This window comes from Kryptolebias marmoratus, linkage group LG20, assembly GCF_001649575.2.
Source record: "Kryptolebias marmoratus isolate JLee-2015 linkage group LG20, ASM164957v2, whole genome shotgun sequence".
In the NCBI taxonomy this organism is placed as follows: Eukaryota; Metazoa; Chordata; class Actinopteri; order Cyprinodontiformes; family Rivulidae; genus Kryptolebias; species Kryptolebias marmoratus.
In genome coordinates this window covers 6,379,018-6,396,702 of record NC_051449.1, presented here as the reverse complement: position 1 = coordinate 6,396,702, position 17,685 = coordinate 6,379,018, and the positions used below count along the sequence as shown (strand labels likewise).

The window sequence follows — 17,685 nt, the reverse complement described above, 5'->3', positions numbered from 1 at the left end:
TCTTGCTTTTTATCTGTCGACATCAGAGTGCACAAATATAATAAAGAGCAGTTTGGCAGCAATTCACAGGTCAGCATGTCTGCAACATATCCCCTGTAATTAGTTGATCTTTAGTCATACAAAGTTAATGTTCTGAGCCTTAAATAAATCAGTGTTAGGTAAAGAAGTTGTAGTTTGATGAAGAGCAAACATTGTACTGTCCCAAATAAACTCTTAGTATACTAGGAGGAAACTACACGATAACCATTGTGGGCAGCAGAGCAGTTCAGAATTTTTAAAACGTGTAACAATCTCAGTTTAGTTCAGGTCGGGTCAGTACATTTAGTTCCCTTCAGCGTGTTAGTGACGCCGCTAAAACTACTCAAAATATTCCTGAATGGGCTTCAACTGTACAACATGTACCACTCAAGAAAAGGAGATCATATCAGAGCAAAAGAGCTGACAAGTTATATTTTATATACAGTAAAGTTAAAGTCCAAAAACTCTGCAAACATCTCCAATGTATTTTCAGAAAGTTGTCCAGTTTATGATTTCTTTGCTGACTTTCCATGATTTATGGCTCTGTTGAAATGACAACATGAAAAAAAATGTTCCCTTTAACATCAGATTGGATCTTTATGCTGCAGTGTTTCCCAGTCCAAGTCTTCATCGCATGAAATGTTTCAGATGTTTTACTTCTTCATCTCCTTATTTTCTTTTTTTAAATTATGTTCAGCAAACAACCTTTGTGCATTAACATCCCCCTCATCAATGAAATGTGGATCAGGATGCATTTAAAAGCTCAACTACCCATAATTTTCTATTTAATACCTGTTTTTCTTAAACATGTAAAAATAGCTACGTCAGCTAAGTTCATTTGAAATGGTATGTTATTTCTTTGGGGTGCTGATTTTAATGTATTTGTCTTTCATGTTGATATAACGCATACTAAAAATCTGTGTTGTATTGTTTCTTCCTGCTCGCAGTTCACAAGCAGCTTTCTCACTTGCTGTTTAATCCTGTAGGACTGAAAGTCAGTCTTGAAATGTCCTTTTTCTTTCTAAAGTCCCCCACTTTCTTTTTAAATACTATAATAGTCTCCACTCCTTTGTCCCACTGATCCTGTCACTTCTGTTTGATCCTTTTATTTGCTGATGTCTAAGTCTGAAACAATAAATGTGATTTCTATTCTATTATCCAAGGATTTTTTATGCATCTGTGTGTATCTTAGTAAAGTCTGTGTACTTTTCTTTTATTTAATAATTAGCATCTGTCAACGTTTAGCTGATTCATATCCCTTCCTGCTTACAATTATTCCAATTTGTTAACTTTTTACTGTGATCAACAACTAATGTAGTGGCAAATTTTAGCCCTACATTTTGAAACATTGTCTCATAATATAGTGACATTTTCCCCAAATACAATAAAATGTTGTTTCAACTTTAAGTTTGCTTTATGTAGACATAAGTAATGGCTCAGGCTTGAGTTAAATTCATTCACCTGAGTCACTTTAAAAAAAACAATTGAAAAGTATGTTTGTTTTGTTCAGAAATCAGTGACTTAAAAACACTCAGTAAACCAATATACGCTTTAACTCATCTTTATTCCTTGCTCACATTCCATCAACAATGACAAAAAACACTGAATCAATCTTCTTCGCATGCACTAATTATGACTGAAAAGTTACACAGTTACAATCATAAACAACTTATTAAGCCAGGGTAGACAGAAAGTCCTTGGCAAGTTTAACAGAGCTTTAACTCTCCTGCAGACAACAGAGTGAAATGCCATGGAGGACCCCTGCCCCGGCCACCAGGGATATTTGTTGTTTCCTGTGCTTTTGTTTACTGATGATCTTTTACCAGTGCCACCTTGTGACACCGTCTGGAAGCACCACTGGTTACACATATTTTTTTATGATTCAAGGTTCTTTTAGAAAATATTTTTCCCAGATTAAAGAAATGTCTGATAAGTATAATTAAATTTATATATATATATATATATATATATATATATATATTATATTACTACAAAACAGCTAAGAAATGTTAACTTCATTTTATGTCATACTTTATTTGGGTGCATAGTACATTTGTTGTGATTACATAACATATTTCTTTAATGTTTTCCTTAAAGTTCAATCGGTTCATATTTCCATCTTGAGCTTTCAACCAGCCTTGTCTCTTTGAGCCAAAGGCTGCCTTTGAATTTTAATTGTCTCCCTGTCACCCATCCTGGGAGCGTCCCACGTTTAATTTATTTTACTTAGTAAAGTTCTGGAAGCTGCAACATAAATACCACTACATGCTTCCCTGCTTCAATACACCTGGTTTAAATTAATGGGTTGTGGCTGCAGGAGGTCAGTGTGTGACAGTTAAGTTATTTAAAACACATACTGTTAGGTCCTTTAAGGTTACTTTTTAAAAATCATTTTTAATATTATTACAGTCCCAAATTAGAATTGTAGTGTTTTGTTGTGTATCTGCACCTTTACTTTTTTATTTGTAAAAATTATTACATTCTTGATGTTTAGATCTGCTACACACAGTGGCGTGATGTGACATGAGGTTCCAGCAGGGAGAGGCAAATTTTAATTTATTACATATTTTATTTGATATTGAAATGCAAACACTTTGCCTGCAGGGGTAGAGCACCAGTATCTCTAGAAGGTTGGCGGTCTTAAAACTGTCTCTGCTAGTAAAATTTCCTATTCTGGCTGGTGAGTAAAACCATTTTGAAACTTCTAAAAATGTGCATTAGAATGAAGACTGAATTTCTATGGAGACATCGTTGACTTTCAACTTTGCATAAAATGTACAAAATATATTAACTAGCCTACAATAAGGTGCCAACTGGGGTGGCAAGACCAGTGCCACCTTGTGACACCGTCTGGAAGCACCACTGGTTACACATATTTTTTTATGATTCAAGGTTCTTTTATAAAATATTTTTTCCAGATTAAAGAATTGTCTGATAAGTATATTTAAATATATTTAAGTATATTTAAATTTACATATAAATAAATGTTTAATTTTCCATCAAACCACCAAAAGAAACTTAACACAAGCAGAACTAAAATGTAACACAAAACAGGCTAACATGACCTTAATTTAATCACAGGTGTAGAATATGACCTCAACAAAAACAAAACAAAACAAAACAAAAATACAATATATTTCCTAAATTTGAACCCTACTTGTTGAACTATAACTTGGCAGCTGATTATAACATCTAAATATGTTGTTTAGACTTGAACAACCAGATCCGTCAGTGAATAACCCAAATCCAGGTATGGTTGAGGAGTTTGGGGCTTTTACACTCAGGATGAATTTTCCTGCAGTCACAGCATCCCCTTCAGGTCAGTCTGGAGATTTTTTTTTTTTTCTTTTGTAGGTTTGAACTTTACTTGCAGAAAGAAACTTGTAAACAGCTGACCTTAAAAACACAAAAAAGGGCTACAACTCAGTAGCATTTTAAACATTTGTGATCAGAAAAATCCTGTTCCATTAACAGGCAGGGGACTCACATATTTTGACAAACCTCTCCTCTGTATCACTGGGTTTTTTTTTCTTGTTTTTTTTTCAAACTGCTGCATGACGGCCATCACTGTTTAATTTTCCAGGTGATACACTCCTGTCCGTGGGAATAGGACTGCTGCACAATTCCTGTTGCTTGGAGATGCTGCTGATGGAGGCAGGGAGGCAGATTGTTTCCCCCTGTAGAAAGGAGAACGACGAGGAGAGACACCAGCTGACATCATCTTGTTGTCACATTTTTTATCATCCTATAGCCAAAAATGCTGTTTAGTTTGAACAAAATGATCTTCTCTTTTCTCTTTGCCTCCTGTTTACTTCCGCTCGTTCCTACTGAATCTCCCCTCTCCTCCTCCTCCTCCTCCTCCTCCTCCTCCCCTCCCCAGGCTGTAATCCTTCTGATGATGTCAGCCGTGTGAGAGCTGTAATATGATGGTTATGTAACTGCAACTGCCTACCTTCTGTTTGATTCTTTCAGGATTCTGTCTGAAGTCACGATCACCTGTTTGTCTCACGTTCAACCCAATCTGCGTCCCCCGTCCGTTGAGTTTCCATCCTCCTGTGAGCCGTAAAAGATGGATCTTTCTATTTCAGCCTTGTTTCCTTGGCAACAGCATCTTCCCGTATCTCTCCAGTTTTGTATTTTTCTCACCATCGAATGTGACCTCTCTCACTCTGGCTGAAACCCCTCCTCCACATGAACTCACCTCCTCTCCTGTAGCTTGTTGGCTGTGACGTTGGCTCCCGTCCTCACAGCTGCACTGAGCTCTGGGCAACGTCAGAAAACACAGAGAGGTACTTCTCCTGTACTGCTTTCATCTCCCAGCGGGAGCAGACACAGATTCCTGTTCTTTTCCACACTGTAGATAAACTTTACTGGTGTGCTCACTAATTCTGGTATTAATGTGACACTGCTGAAATACAGCAGTAGGTCTATTTATTTTGTGTGTTTGTCTGTTAGCAAAATATCGCATGAGCCACTGCACGAATTTTGATGAAACTTGCAGAAAGTGATCATTGGATGCACATCTGCAGGGGATTAACTTTTGGATTCAACACAATTTAAAATGTCTGCCACAGCCAACTGACCCAAAAAGCACTAAGATGAATATAATTTTATCAATGTTACAGGTATTGTGCTAAAATTTGGTGTGGTCATAGCTGAGACTGATCTGCCTTTAACTATTTGGAGTAAACTTTGTGTGTCTGGTAGCTAAATTTCTCATAACCCACTGAATGGATTTGTCATGGTTGGGGTTATGATGAACCCAGGAAGTGGAGACCGGCACAAAGAGTTCAAGGTGACACTAAAATGTTCTTTTAAAGAAAACAAAATTAAAGCCACATGACTTAAACACAAGGGAAGAACTGATTAAAACACAAAGAGTCCATATGAGCAGCATAGATCTGCTGGTGACCTGACGGAGATTTAAGGACTGGAGTTAATTGGGAGAGTAGCTGCAGCTGTGACTAATGAAACCCGGGAGAGGCGTGGATGGGTGTTGCAGGCTGACTGGAAAAACACTGACTGAGGAGTGAATGAGATAATGGCACAGAGGAGAATTCAAGGAAGCAGAACAACACAGGGAGTAAATAACAAAAACAGAAATGTACAACAGATAAACACAAAAAAACTGTCACAAAAATGACCCAAATAACACAGATTTTAATGAAACTTTCAGTTAATAATTACTTGATATACACCTCTTGCTGATTTACTTTCATGATGTCAAGATATCCTCTGCAGCTAATCGACCATAGAAAAGACAAAAAAAATTAACAAAAATAAGCAATATTTCAGTCAATTTTACAAACATTGAGCTAAAATTTGGAGTGAGAGTAGCTGAAAGTCGTTCACAGCACATACTCTGAGCATATTGTATTACATAACATTGTGAATAATGTTATGTTCAAGATTTGACCAAAATGTTTACAGTTTCATCATTTCTCAGCATTAGAACATCTTAGTCTAAAACTCTGGCATGAAAGGTGGGTAATATGCATTGATTCAAGTAATGCTTCAAATACAATCAAGTCTTCCCCAAATTTAAAGTTAAGCCAGTATGTTTCTTTAATGAATTGTATATTATTGTCATTGTTTAAGGCACAGGTATCACAAAGTGCTCCAATCATTCCCGGGGAGTATCTGGGTCACTGAAGTATTGACCATCCTGCCAGCAGATGGTGCAAGAGACATAAAAATAATTAAATAGAATCATTAAAAGGAAGAAAGAAAACCAGTCCTTATTATATCACAAAACATAAAGCTCGTATTACATGTCAGCATATTGAGCAACTTTTTTTAAAACATTAATTATATGGAAATAAATACAAAAAATAATAAAAAATAAAAAAAAAATAAGAATTGACTGGACAAAAACTAAACATCAAAGTTTGAGACAGAAAAATGTGACAAACCTTTGAAAATTAGATGCTTATTTTTGCTAACCTGTTTTTTCCAGTTTGACTCTAAAGAAACCCCTGAAACTTTAACATTCAATTTTAAACAGGATATACATTATATTTTCAAAGTACAGAGAATATAATTTAACAAACTTGCATTTCTCCACCACAGCTGACCTTAAGGGAAGATATAACCCAGAGATAATCTGCTCCTCTAAAAAAAGATCAACTCATAACTAAAGCACTTCTTTCTTTTTCAACAAGGGATACTTTTAATTTTCATCCAATATGCTTGAGAAATGTTTACAAGGAGCACATTTCTTTTCCCTCCAAGTTGTTTCTTGCAGAACTGGAACCCTGCAGCTCATGTTTGGACAGATGTTGAACAACACCAACACCAACACAGTCACCCAGCACATTGGTGGCGGTCCTCAGACGATCCCTGCAGCAACACAGACACAAGACAGAAGATATAAATCTGTGTCTGAGCAACTCGTTTGTTACAGGATACTTCCTGAGTAAAAGCTTAGCAGATTTACAGGTGGAATTAAATTGAACCTAAATAATTTAAAACCACACCAATGGGTTAGGGTTAGACAAATGAGTGTATTTACAGAATCCAGTCGACCATCAGGAGCAGAGGTATGTTTTCAGTGGGCAGTCCAGCTGATGACAACACAATCACCATGGTAACCATGCCAGCCTGTGGAATGCCTGCTGAACCACTGCTGGCTGCTGTAACAATCAAACTGGGCAAAGAGACAATAATTATCCTCTAACAGTTTCAACTTACGTCTAAATCGGCCAGAAACACTAAAATTTAAAGGCTTAGAATTCCTTGAAGGAATTTCCATCACCTGCTGCGTATCATGTTGGAGTTTTAGACTAAGTTCATCTTATGTTGAGGAATGAGTTGTCAATTTTTTGGTCAAATGCAATATCATAAGATGTTATGCTCAGAGTCTGTGTTGAGGATGACTCAGATACGACCACACTAATTTATAGGTCAATGTAAAATCAACTGAGTTTTAGCCATCTTTGTGTTTTTGATGTTGATTAACTGTGGCAGCCATCTTAAATTGGATTGACTCCAGACGTTAATCAGATGTACATCCAAAGTTTTAATAAATGCAGAATAATGGTTCTTGGGACAAACAGATAAACAGGGTGACTCTAGCAGCTAATGCTACAGTTTTAAGTAAAAATCTTGCACAGAGAGTAGCGCCTCAAGTATTTATTGTAACTAACTCCCAGCTACAACAACATTAAACTTTAGCACAATACCTGTAAAAGAGACAGAATTATAGACATTTTTGTGTTTTCTAAGGTCAGTTGGTGGTCATGTTGATGTCTAATCAGCTTAAAATATGCATTTCTAAATGATAAAAACCAGTAAGACATTGTAACTTAAAGACAGAGTACCTGAGGACAATCATTTGTCCAAAGTTAAAGGGTATGTCATGAATCTGGGCTATAAATAAAGCAGCCACTGCTTCATATAGAGAAGAACCATCCATATTTACGGTGGCGCCCATCGGGAGCATGAAGCGGGTCACGATTTTGTCCATGTTGTGGTTCTGCTCCATGCAATGAAGAGTAACAGGTAAGGTTGCAGAACTGTTAAAACACACGCACATAAGCTTGTTTATTAAGATTGCTCACATTCCATCACTGATGGCTGCATTGCTGTTTGTTTATTGACCTGGATGAGGTGCCAAATGCTGTGGTGAGAGCCTGAAGGATTCCTGCAAAAAATCTCAAAGGATTCTTTTGTGTCACTATGAAATAGATGAGTGGCAGCGTGATGAAGCTGTGGATGATGAGGCCAGTGATCACAGTCACAGTGTACATGGTAACTGCATGAGCTACATTTGTTGTGTCTGCCATCTTCACAATCTGTCCTGCTAGCAGGAAGAGGAATCCCACTGGAGAATACCTGTCAAAAGGAAAGGTGAGATGCATTATGAGAGATGCAATGACTTATAAAAACTAAAGAGAAACCTTAAAACTGAGTGGCACAGATAAGATCTCCACCAGTTCATGGTACAGATTCGTAAAGAGTAAAAATAAATTTTCTGATGAGATTAAAATCTCCTAGAGTCCCAACACCTTACAAATTAAAGGTCTAGCATTCCTTGAAGAAATGCATATTGTGTGTTTTCGACCAAGATTATCTTTTGCTGAGAAATTATGAAGTTATAGCAGTTTTAGTCAAAGCTTGAAGATAACATGATGCACGACCTTATGCAATATCTTGCATGATCTGTTAGCGCTTGGCAAACACAGTATGTAGTGAATGACTCTCAGCTACAACCACACCAAATTTTAGCTCAGTATCTGTATGATTCCCTGAGGTACAGACATTGTTTTGTAGGCTGTTACTGATTAAGTGTGTCGGTTATAGATGTACATCCAACAAATACTTTTTGAGTTTCAATAAAATCTGTCTTGTTTTGTTCATGATATGCCTATTAACGGACAAACTGGGCTGACTCCAACAGTTAATGCTAAGGCTTTAAGAAAAGATGTTCTTGAACAATATGTTAAGACCATGCTCAGCTAGTACCACACCAAATTATAGCTCAATATCTGTAAAACTGACTGAGTTATAACCATGTATGTGTTTTCTATGGTTGATTAGCTGTGACAGCCATCTTGAACAGAGTTGACTCCAAAAGCTAATCAGCTGTAGATGTACACTCAGTGATTACTTTTTACAAGTTTCATTAAAATCTATTCAATGATTCCTGAGATATTTTGGGAGCAAACAGGCTCACACACACATGTACACATATATGGCCAAAAAAACATTATTGTCCACCTTCATCTATTGACATCGGTCAGTAAACATTAAGATTAGCCTTCACTTCTTACCAGATGACTATATTAACCAGCTGCATAATGGCTTCATTCAGACAGGTAAAGAAATCCCTGAGAGGTTTTCCTTTTGACTCCATACTGCTCAGGACGAGGCCAAAGGCAGCGGAGAAGATCAACAGACCCAAAATATTGATGCCATCTGAGGTTCCCACCATTGGTACTGATCAGAGATAAAATAAAGTCAAACTAGAGGTGAAATACTGATAATAGTATATATAAACAACAACAGAAACCTCACTGTTTGAAGGTGTATTCATGACATCCAGATGGTTTCCTGAAGATTTATAAACTGTTTTATACTGAAGAAGGGAAAAAGTACAAACAAATGTTAAATAATTGTGATGGTATAGATGTAAAAATTGGAGTAGAAACATCATTGATCTTACTTTTTTGAAACAAGCTTCCACCAGATTTGATGGCAACATGTTTCTGAAAAACACAACAAATATTATAAAACATAAACACACAAAATGTAGCATTCAGTGTCCTGAAAAAGGCTTTGATTCACACCTGATCAGGTCGAGGAAAGAATCCACACTCTGCACAGTCTGTGATTTCCCACCAGAGGGCTCTGAGGTTTGCCTGGATGATTTCCCAGGCTTGATGGAAACAGCCAGAGCTATACCAGTGAATGTGGCAATGACAGTGGTGACCATGTAGTAGCTGAAGGCTCGTAGCCCAATTCTCCCATAAGTCTTTATGCCTACATTTGACATACCTGCAATTCAAAGAAGTAGCTGTAAAATGCTAATGAAAACCACACCAACCCATTAAAAGACTTAATCAACCTTATTTAAAAATATTTTTTCCACTGAAATACATTGAGATTTCTTTAATTATTTTGAAAACAGGGTTCTCATTGAAATCTGCTTTAGCTACTTGTTCTGTTTTTGTCTTTTTTTTTACTGCCTTTAGCTTTTAGCTACTGTTCTGCTACTTCTGGCTTTTGCTACAATTCGGTTACTTTTATCTAGCCTTTTGTTACTTTTAGCGCTCAGTTAGTGTTTTGCTACTTTGGAGTTTTAACTAGCATTTCCGTTGTTTTAGATATTAGCTAGTTTTTTGCTTCTTTTAGCTTTAATAACTCCGTTTCAGTTTCTTCAGCGAGTTTCAGTGAAGTCATTCATTTGTGTTCATGTGGTATTTTGCAAAAATATGCAGAGTGAACGAAATTCTCTAGTTTTCTGTTTTAATTGTTCAGATGTTATACTTTGTGTGAATTGTGTATGTTTTGGTGTGGTAGTAGCTGAGAATGAATCACAACACAAACATACATGGATTAACTTGTTTACAGACGTAAAAAAAATTGCTCTAAGTTGTTATCTGTTGCTGATGTCCTCGTCTGAACCTTTCTGAACGATTTGTTTAAGCATTTTGTTTTATTTAGGCTGGAAAGTAGAAGGGGCAGTTAATCATTTTCATGTCTTATTTACACCAAGAGATGAACCTTATGCATCCGTTATAAAGTTGTTAACCTTTACACCAGGCAATAAAGAAACTTTTGATTGGGTGTACTTTGTGTTTGTTTGCTGTGTTTTTACAGAATTATCAGAAAGTCCATTTCTATAGGAACTTATCACAGATCCAGACTGAGACTTTGGCCAAACTGAAGAACCCACCTGTAATCAGACTGGAAATGACCAGAGGAAGCACCATCATCTTTAAGATTCTCATCAGGAGCTCTCCAGGAAAAGTTACGTACATTATTTCCCTGGGTGACATATTAACTTGTCGCAGAGCAAAGCCCAGGCCAATTCCTCAGGAACAAAGATACAGTTTGAAAGTCAAGGTTGGTACACAAATAGTGCAACTCAGAAAACAAACAAAAAACTGACAGGGAAATAAATCATGATTGAAACCAGTCAGAATAAAAGAGATTTTAACATTCTTCTTACCTACTGCCATTGCAGTCATTGTGAGAATCACAAAAGCATTTTTCTTGATAAAAGTCCAAATATTCCATTTTTTCTTATTGAACATTACTTGACTTAAAGGCTCAGAACAGCTGTGGTTCAACTGGTTCTCTTCAGGTTGTACTGCCTCTCCTGACTTTATCTCTAACATTTTCTGAGAACTTTGAAACTTATTGTTCATAATTAACTCCTACAGCTAGTATGACTGCAGAAAAACTGAGAAACCATTTGGTTTCGTACCAGAATTTATAGAAATATACTGTATGTAATACTGACCCCTGGTGTTTCAAACTGGTACTGCAGTCCAAATTCAAAACAGCAAAGAGGATTCTTCTTTCTCTCCTGAATAAAACACTCCAATGTACAGAGACAAAATAAGCAGTTTCTAATTTGCCTGTACAGTTTCTCTCAGTCATTACAGGCTTTTTCAGATTTTTATTCCTGTCTGCAAGTGTAGTGTCATGGTAAAAGATTTTAATAATTACAAAATAAACAAAAAGCATACTAGAGAGCTATGTGCTGTTCATCAAGTCCATCACATTTTAACTTACATGTCTTTTTAACTTTTTGTTTAAATAGGACAAATGAACAGGTACTACTAGACAGGTACATGGGTTTGAATTATCAAGAGATGGATGATTTTGTATTATCTGGCGATGTGTGGTGTCAAAAAAAATTAAAATAATGCCTTTGAATTTTAATTGGCTGCCTGTCACCCGTCCTGCCTGTTTCACTCACACAGAGACTCAGAGGCAGACCAGCGCATGCTCAGGCTCACACCGCACATACAGGAGAAGCAGCTCTTTTCCTTTTTTGTGTGGGTTTTTAACTAGATAAAAACCATCAGGCCTTCTTTTAATATTAACTTCAAGTAGTGGAGCTAACCAAAATGTCTCCAAGTCCTATTTAATTCACTCTATCCTTTATCAGCCAACTAAAACACCTTCTTTGTTTTGCTTTTTCTTTTTCTTGACATGTTATAATAGTGGTCTGTGCTGAATGGCTGTGCTCCTCTCAGGTCTAGTGCAATGACAATTAATTCATTAATCAAATGCTTCAATTAATTTCAATAAATTTGTCTTTAAACCACCATTTTTTATAATAGTATTAAATCAAACAACAAAGGCTTTTATCAGTTTTAGGATATCATTGCTAAATTCATTACTTCCTCAGCCCTTATAATTGATGTTAAATTGGAATCTGAGTGTTACAAATGAATGTATTTACACGTTCACATTTAGGTCTGCATTTATTATTTCACTGGTGCATGCCTATTACAGTAGCTTGCTTAGATAAAAAGACAAACAAGAAGTCTGGTCTTCAACCAGAGGGCCTATCCTATCCTGCTGCATGTTGTTGACAAGGTAAATACTCAATTATGAGCTAAGCTCTTTAGTGGTTTTACTCCAGCTATGAGATATTGATACAGTCTGATCAGCATGACACACAATAGACAAGGTTTCAATTTGAGATGTTTGTATGGCAAGCAGCTCCAGAAAATAACTTTTTCCTTTAAGTTTTAGGAATTAATTTCAGCTCTTCTCCCCTCCTCTAACTATTCCCTTTACCTCCCATTAATAGGACAGAAGAATTCTTCAAGTAAGCTATGGCGTTCCTCATGAATCAAATGTTAAGCAGTAAAATGAAGAGTTTTTCCGGAGGAGGTGGTGGAGATGACAGTGCAGCAGGAGCAGGAGGAAAGGAAACGCCTGAGTCCAAAGGCATGTCCAGGGAGGAGTTCGAAGAATACCAGAAGCAGCTGGTGGAAGAAAAGTGAGTATAAAGACGCTCATATTACATGCACATATTTATCTAAACACGAATTGACACATGCGTTGTTTCAAGATTATAAAGTATGACCTCTTATAATGATATTAAATCACATGATAAAAAGGCTCAATATGCAATATAATTGGAAGTGTGCTGTTTAACAGATAAGAGGCAGATATTTGATAGACTGAAAATAATTATTGCTCAACAATACAAATCATTTACTATCAGTCATGCAGGGATTACTGGGTGTGATTACTAATACTTATAGCAGGGTTCTAATTTGTGTTTGTCTCTGAATCACAGCTATAGTTACATGACAGATTTAGATACCAGTAAAATAATGAAACAATATTATTTAACATTGATTTATTTTTCAAAGCTTGAACACACATCTTATGGCACAATCCACAGATGCCATGTGGTCCAAGTTTTTTTGTAATTCCCTGACGAGACAGTTGGAAAAATTTTCAACAAAAGAAGCACAGATTGATATTTCCAGAACTTTTAGACTCAGAGAAATGTCTTGAGTCTTGCAAATGTTTCTAGCTGATTTTTAATAAGTGATGAAAGCATCTTGTATGGTCTTGGTCTACAGCTACTCTGAATTTAAAGATGATTTAAGCAGGATCTTAACCAATCTTTGACTTCTTCCTGTTTGTCTTTATAGGTTACTGTCCTACCTTTACTTTTGTCAAAGAATGTAAAAAGATCCTTATTTTCATGCATATATAGTCTATATGTTAATAGCTTCCGACAGGTTTGTGCAGTAAAATCAGATTACTTTGTGTGGGTGTGTATTAGATGGTTTGAGTAAGCTTGTACCTGTAAGGGATGTGTTACGTCAGCGGATGTGGGCCATGTTTACAGGATAGCTTTAGGTATTTTCCTGAGACTTAAATTAGCCAGAGAAGCAGATTAAGCTTGTGTCTAATAACTTGTCAGGACAGAAGCCGCCATTAAACACATCTCCTACCCAGTGCGCTTTAAAACAATAATTATTTAATCATCTTACAATCTCATCTACGGCTGAAGTCTTTGTTGTCTTCAATTAGGTGAAAGGCAAATTTTAACGAAGTTAACGTCTTATTGTCAATGAGAAAAGGCGAAAGATAAACAGGCTTTCCTTTTTTTTTTCTTTCCAAGTGGTATTGGACGTTCATTTAAGTATTTTTTTCTTAATGTATAAGTTCAGTATTGAATTACAAAACAAGAAAAAGGTTTCCTTGTGAATGCATGATTGTCTCTAGGTGTACCCCCTCTTTTTTCACAATGAGAGCAAGAAAGAGCTTCAATAAAAATAGAAAATAAAATAATATATGTGCTAATTATTCAATGTTTCCTGGTATTTAAAAACCAAGCTGCCAATTTATGGGGCTGATGCAGCACCTCAAACCTGCCTGTTAAAGTAAATGGCTGCTAAACGGCTCAGTCAGTTTTACAGATACTGAGCTTGTATCTGCTGTTAAATCAGGCTATAAAACAATTAAAGGTAAAGTACTACTGATTTTGTGTTGTTGTTGTAACTCTGTTTAGATATGAAGTGAATTCAAGTTATCAAAACTTTAAAACAAGTTCAATAAGGCGTGAGTTTACTTTGCCGTTTCTGTGACTTTCAGCGAGATTGAAGCACAAACGTGTGTTTCAGTTAATTCTGATATTGTCGGATAGTTTACTGACGGCACCTCAGCCCGAGGTGAATAAGATAAGAGAGTACAGTCCAGGCCGTGACATCAAGTAAGAGAGCATTTGTGCCAAGCTGCAGCTCTCGGGGAAGCTAATCTTATTACAGCAGACCACCCTTAAATAGACACAGGTCAAATCCACCAACATGGAAACTCCCAAATACCACTGATAATGACATTATTTAGGTGCACTGACAGAACTGGGCTAACGACGTGCGTGACGTCAACTCAGAGATTTTAGACGTGCAAGTTTGGCTACAGGAAGTCAGTGACAGTTAAGTTACTTAAAACACATACTGTTTAGTCCTTTAAGGTTACTTTTTAAAACCATTTTTAATATCATTAAAGTCCCAAATTACTTTTTTTTGATTTGTTAAAATTATTACATTTTTGACATTTAGATCTGTTACACACATTGATGGATCTAGAGATTTTTTTGTTAGGGTGGCAAAGGTGTGGCACGAGGTTCCAACAGGGAGGGCCAAAATTCATAGTTGGAAAATTTATTACATTTTCATTTTTTGGTAATAAAATGAATACACTTTGCATGCAGGGGTAGAGCACCAGCTGCTCTAGAAGGTTGGCGGTCTTGAAACTGTCTCTGCAAATTCAGCTTTGCACAAAATGTACAAAATATATTAACGAGCCTACAATAAGACGCCAACTGGGATGCCACCTTGTGACACCCCCTAGAAGCACCACTGGTTATGCATATTTTTTTATGATTCAAGGTTCTTTTATAAAATATTTGATCCAGATTAAAGAAATGTCTGATAACTATGATTAAATTTAGATGTACATTTTTTCTAAATTTCCATCAAACCACCAACAGAAACTCAACACAAGCAGAATTAAAATGTAACACAAAACAGACTAACATGACCTTCACTTCATCACAGTTAAACAATGTGACCTCAACAAAAAAAACAACACAATATATTTCAGAAATTTGAACCATTGCTGATTATAACATCTAAATATGTTGTTTAGACTTGAACAACCAGATCTTTCAGCGAATAACCCGAACCCAGGTATTGTTGACAAGTTTGGGACTTTTACACTCAGGATGTTGAATTTTCCTGCAGTCACAGCACCCCCTTTAGGTCAATCTGATGGAATTGTCTTTTCTTTTGTAGCTTTGAGAATAAAATCCAAGTTAATGATTTTAAAAAAGTTATTACTGTATTATTGTAAAATGAAAGAAACAGAGAAGTTGAAAGCAGAAGAATCGAAGCAGTTAATAAGATTACCAAGATCACATTTCATCAAATAATCTAATTGACTTCATTGAGACAATTACATTATCTGGTGTGAACTGATCTCCAAGAAAGACACCTGGGTTGTCCATCCTTTAACCTCCTATTACACTGTCTTTATTTCTATTTTGGTTTCTGAAAAAAAAATGAAAATGCTGTAAATTTTAACCCTAAATGTAAAGTTGAAACTAACAAGTTGAAGTGACTTTAGGACTCTCGCAAACACAAAGTGGGCCTCATCGTTTTTGTATTTGATTGTCTTATCAGTGTTGTGTTTGTGTGCTCTGCAGGATTCAGCGTGACAAGGACTTTGCCACAAAGAAGGCTGAGAGGGCAAATTTAAGAATCGCCCTCAGAGATAAATACCGTCTTCCAGATGTAAGAAACCTTTTAGTCAATACCTGTCTGTTCATTTGTCCAAACATGTCGCAAAACTTCATTCATTTAAAAACTAAAAGAACAGCTCAGTGATAATTTGACTGCATATATATTTATATGTTTTAGTTAATTCCTGACAAACTGATTGTAATGACATTCCAGCCATCAAAGTTTGAATTTTACTTCACTAAATTAAAGTGAGTAATGACTGAGGATCATATTTACAGTCACACAGTGGTGGAATAAAAGTAATTATTTGGCATTAAATTCAAAAAGGTTTCAGGAAAGGTAGTTGTTTTCATTTTCATTCATTATAATCCAGTGATTGAAATAAAAGACCTAACTAAAAAACACATATTTCTGCACCTTTTAATTACAAGATATTTTGACACTTGTCAAATTTTCCCTTTATCAGTTACATGTCTGGTTATTTTTATTCAGTGCTGAAAACACAGAGACCGGCTGCTACATAAGAATATATGTGAGTCTTTGTGATATAAAAAAGAAACAAACTTGAGGACGTAAGTTCAAACCAAGTCTTGTTGTAGAAAAGCCACAGTGTCACACTGTGTTTAGATATTACAACAAAATTACAACATTACTGTTGCCATTAAAAGAGGGATAAAGGAGCATATATTTTATTACACATTTTTAATTAAAGTAATCATGTATAAAAGCAACTTTTCATGGGGTCCTCTCTTGCTCACAAACCACCGTCATATTCAGTAACACTTCCTTACATTTTCCATTTTACTGGTGAAAAAAGTAAAAAAATTCCTAAGCTCTATTGCGCCTCCCTCAGTGAAAACATTTTAATGGGCTAAGTTGCTGTTTTGCTGATTTTAACTTCTTTCCTGCTTGTTTTAGCTGTAATATATCAGTTAGCAACAATTATTTTTCCACAAATTTTAGAAAAGTATGTAAGGACTCAGCATTCACACTGCATTTTCACAGAATATGCAATTTATTTAGTCCTTTGTTCATGTATTTCTGACAAAATGAATATGAAGTAAATAACAAAAGTGTAAAAAGTCGTTATGTTGTGTGTTAACTTCTTTTAGTTTCTAAAAGTATAAAGCATCTAGTCTAATTACTAGATCATCATTATTTTCTAATTCTGAAAGTTAAATTTCAAATTTTACATCTCTTTATTTATTTATTTTTTTGATAGAGCGCTCAAGATGCTGCAGTAGCTCAGATGGCTGGCGATGACGTTGACCTGCCTGAGGACCTGGCAAAAATGGTGGATGAAGATGAAGAGGAAGAGGAGACCAACGACTCATTCATGAATAAACTTCAAAACGTGGATTTGGATGCACTGAAAACCAAGGCCCAGAGCACAATGACTGAGATAAAGCAGACGGCAGAGGAAAAGTGTACCATCATGTGATGCATCAGTAAGGTCCAAACCCAAGCCTTCAGAAAAAAAATGCATAGACTGTTATTGTTGCATTTTAATTTTGCTTATCTATGATGTTTTCTCTTTGTCTTATTGTTTGTATCATAGAACCACTTTGAAATGCTTCTTTTCTGCAAACCTCCATTTTTTTCCATCTGTTGCATTATTCCTCTGTCCTCATTGTCAAAAATCACAATAAACTCTTTCTTTTAAGTAAATATTTTAAAGGAATTACTTAAAGCTTCATGGTGTACAATCAACAGACTCTAATAATAGGAAATGTTTAAACCATAGGGATCTAAATCAGTGGAGAACAAATGAACTTCGAGTGTTTCAGGAAACGTCACACTCCCTGTCCTGTGACTGATGCCACCATTCATAAAGGTACTAAAAACTGCTACTTTCTCCACAAGAACCAAGAAAATTGTTCTCTGTACGAGGGCTGCAAGAAAAGAATGATGCCAGTTTTAATGGTTAGTAGGTAAGGAA

General features: G+C 36.0%; 2 protein-coding genes and 1 long non-coding RNA gene across 4 annotated transcripts; 1 reads left to right on the top strand and 2 right to left on the bottom strand.

Moving 5' to 3' along the window:
• Window positions 1-1,547: 1,547 nt before the first annotated feature.
• Window positions 1,548-4,185, bottom strand: LOC108232977. Of its 2 annotated transcripts, XR_005232568.1 has the most exons (4): window positions 3,971-4,185; window positions 3,506-3,695; window positions 2,856-3,414; window positions 1,548-1,850 (listed from the first exon to the last, which is right to left on the bottom strand). It is a non-coding gene; the product is annotated as an uncharacterized LOC108232977 (long non-coding RNA). The 2 variants fall into 2 exon arrangements; XR_003038927.2 differs by lacking the exon at window positions 1,548-1,850 and having other exon boundaries at window positions 2,013-3,414.
• Window positions 4,186-4,909: 724 nt separating this feature from the next.
• On the bottom strand, window positions 4,910-10,933 carry LOC108232974 (excitatory amino acid transporter 1-like). The gene is made up of 10 exons (XM_017411140.3): window positions 10,691-10,933; window positions 10,415-10,552; window positions 9,306-9,513; window positions 9,182-9,224; window positions 9,034-9,094; window positions 8,790-8,955; window positions 7,618-7,851; window positions 7,338-7,532; window positions 6,530-6,664; window positions 4,910-6,357 (listed from the first exon to the last, which is right to left on the bottom strand). Exons 1-10 carry the CDS (start codon window positions 10,887-10,889, stop codon window positions 6,219-6,221), a joined length of 1,518 nt encoding a protein of 505 aa, XP_017266629.1. The 5' UTR covers window positions 10,890-10,933; the 3' UTR covers window positions 4,910-6,218.
• A 1,167-nt stretch (window positions 10,934-12,100) lies between these two features.
• cplx4c (complexin 4c) lies at window positions 12,101-17,427 on the top strand. The gene is made up of 3 exons (XM_025004821.2): window positions 12,101-12,481; window positions 15,710-15,797; window positions 16,969-17,427. Exons 1-3 carry the CDS (start codon window positions 12,315-12,317, stop codon window positions 17,185-17,187), a joined length of 474 nt encoding a protein of 157 aa, XP_024860589.1. The 5' UTR covers window positions 12,101-12,314; the 3' UTR covers window positions 17,188-17,427.
• The last annotated feature ends 258 nt before the right edge of the window (window positions 17,428-17,685 follow it).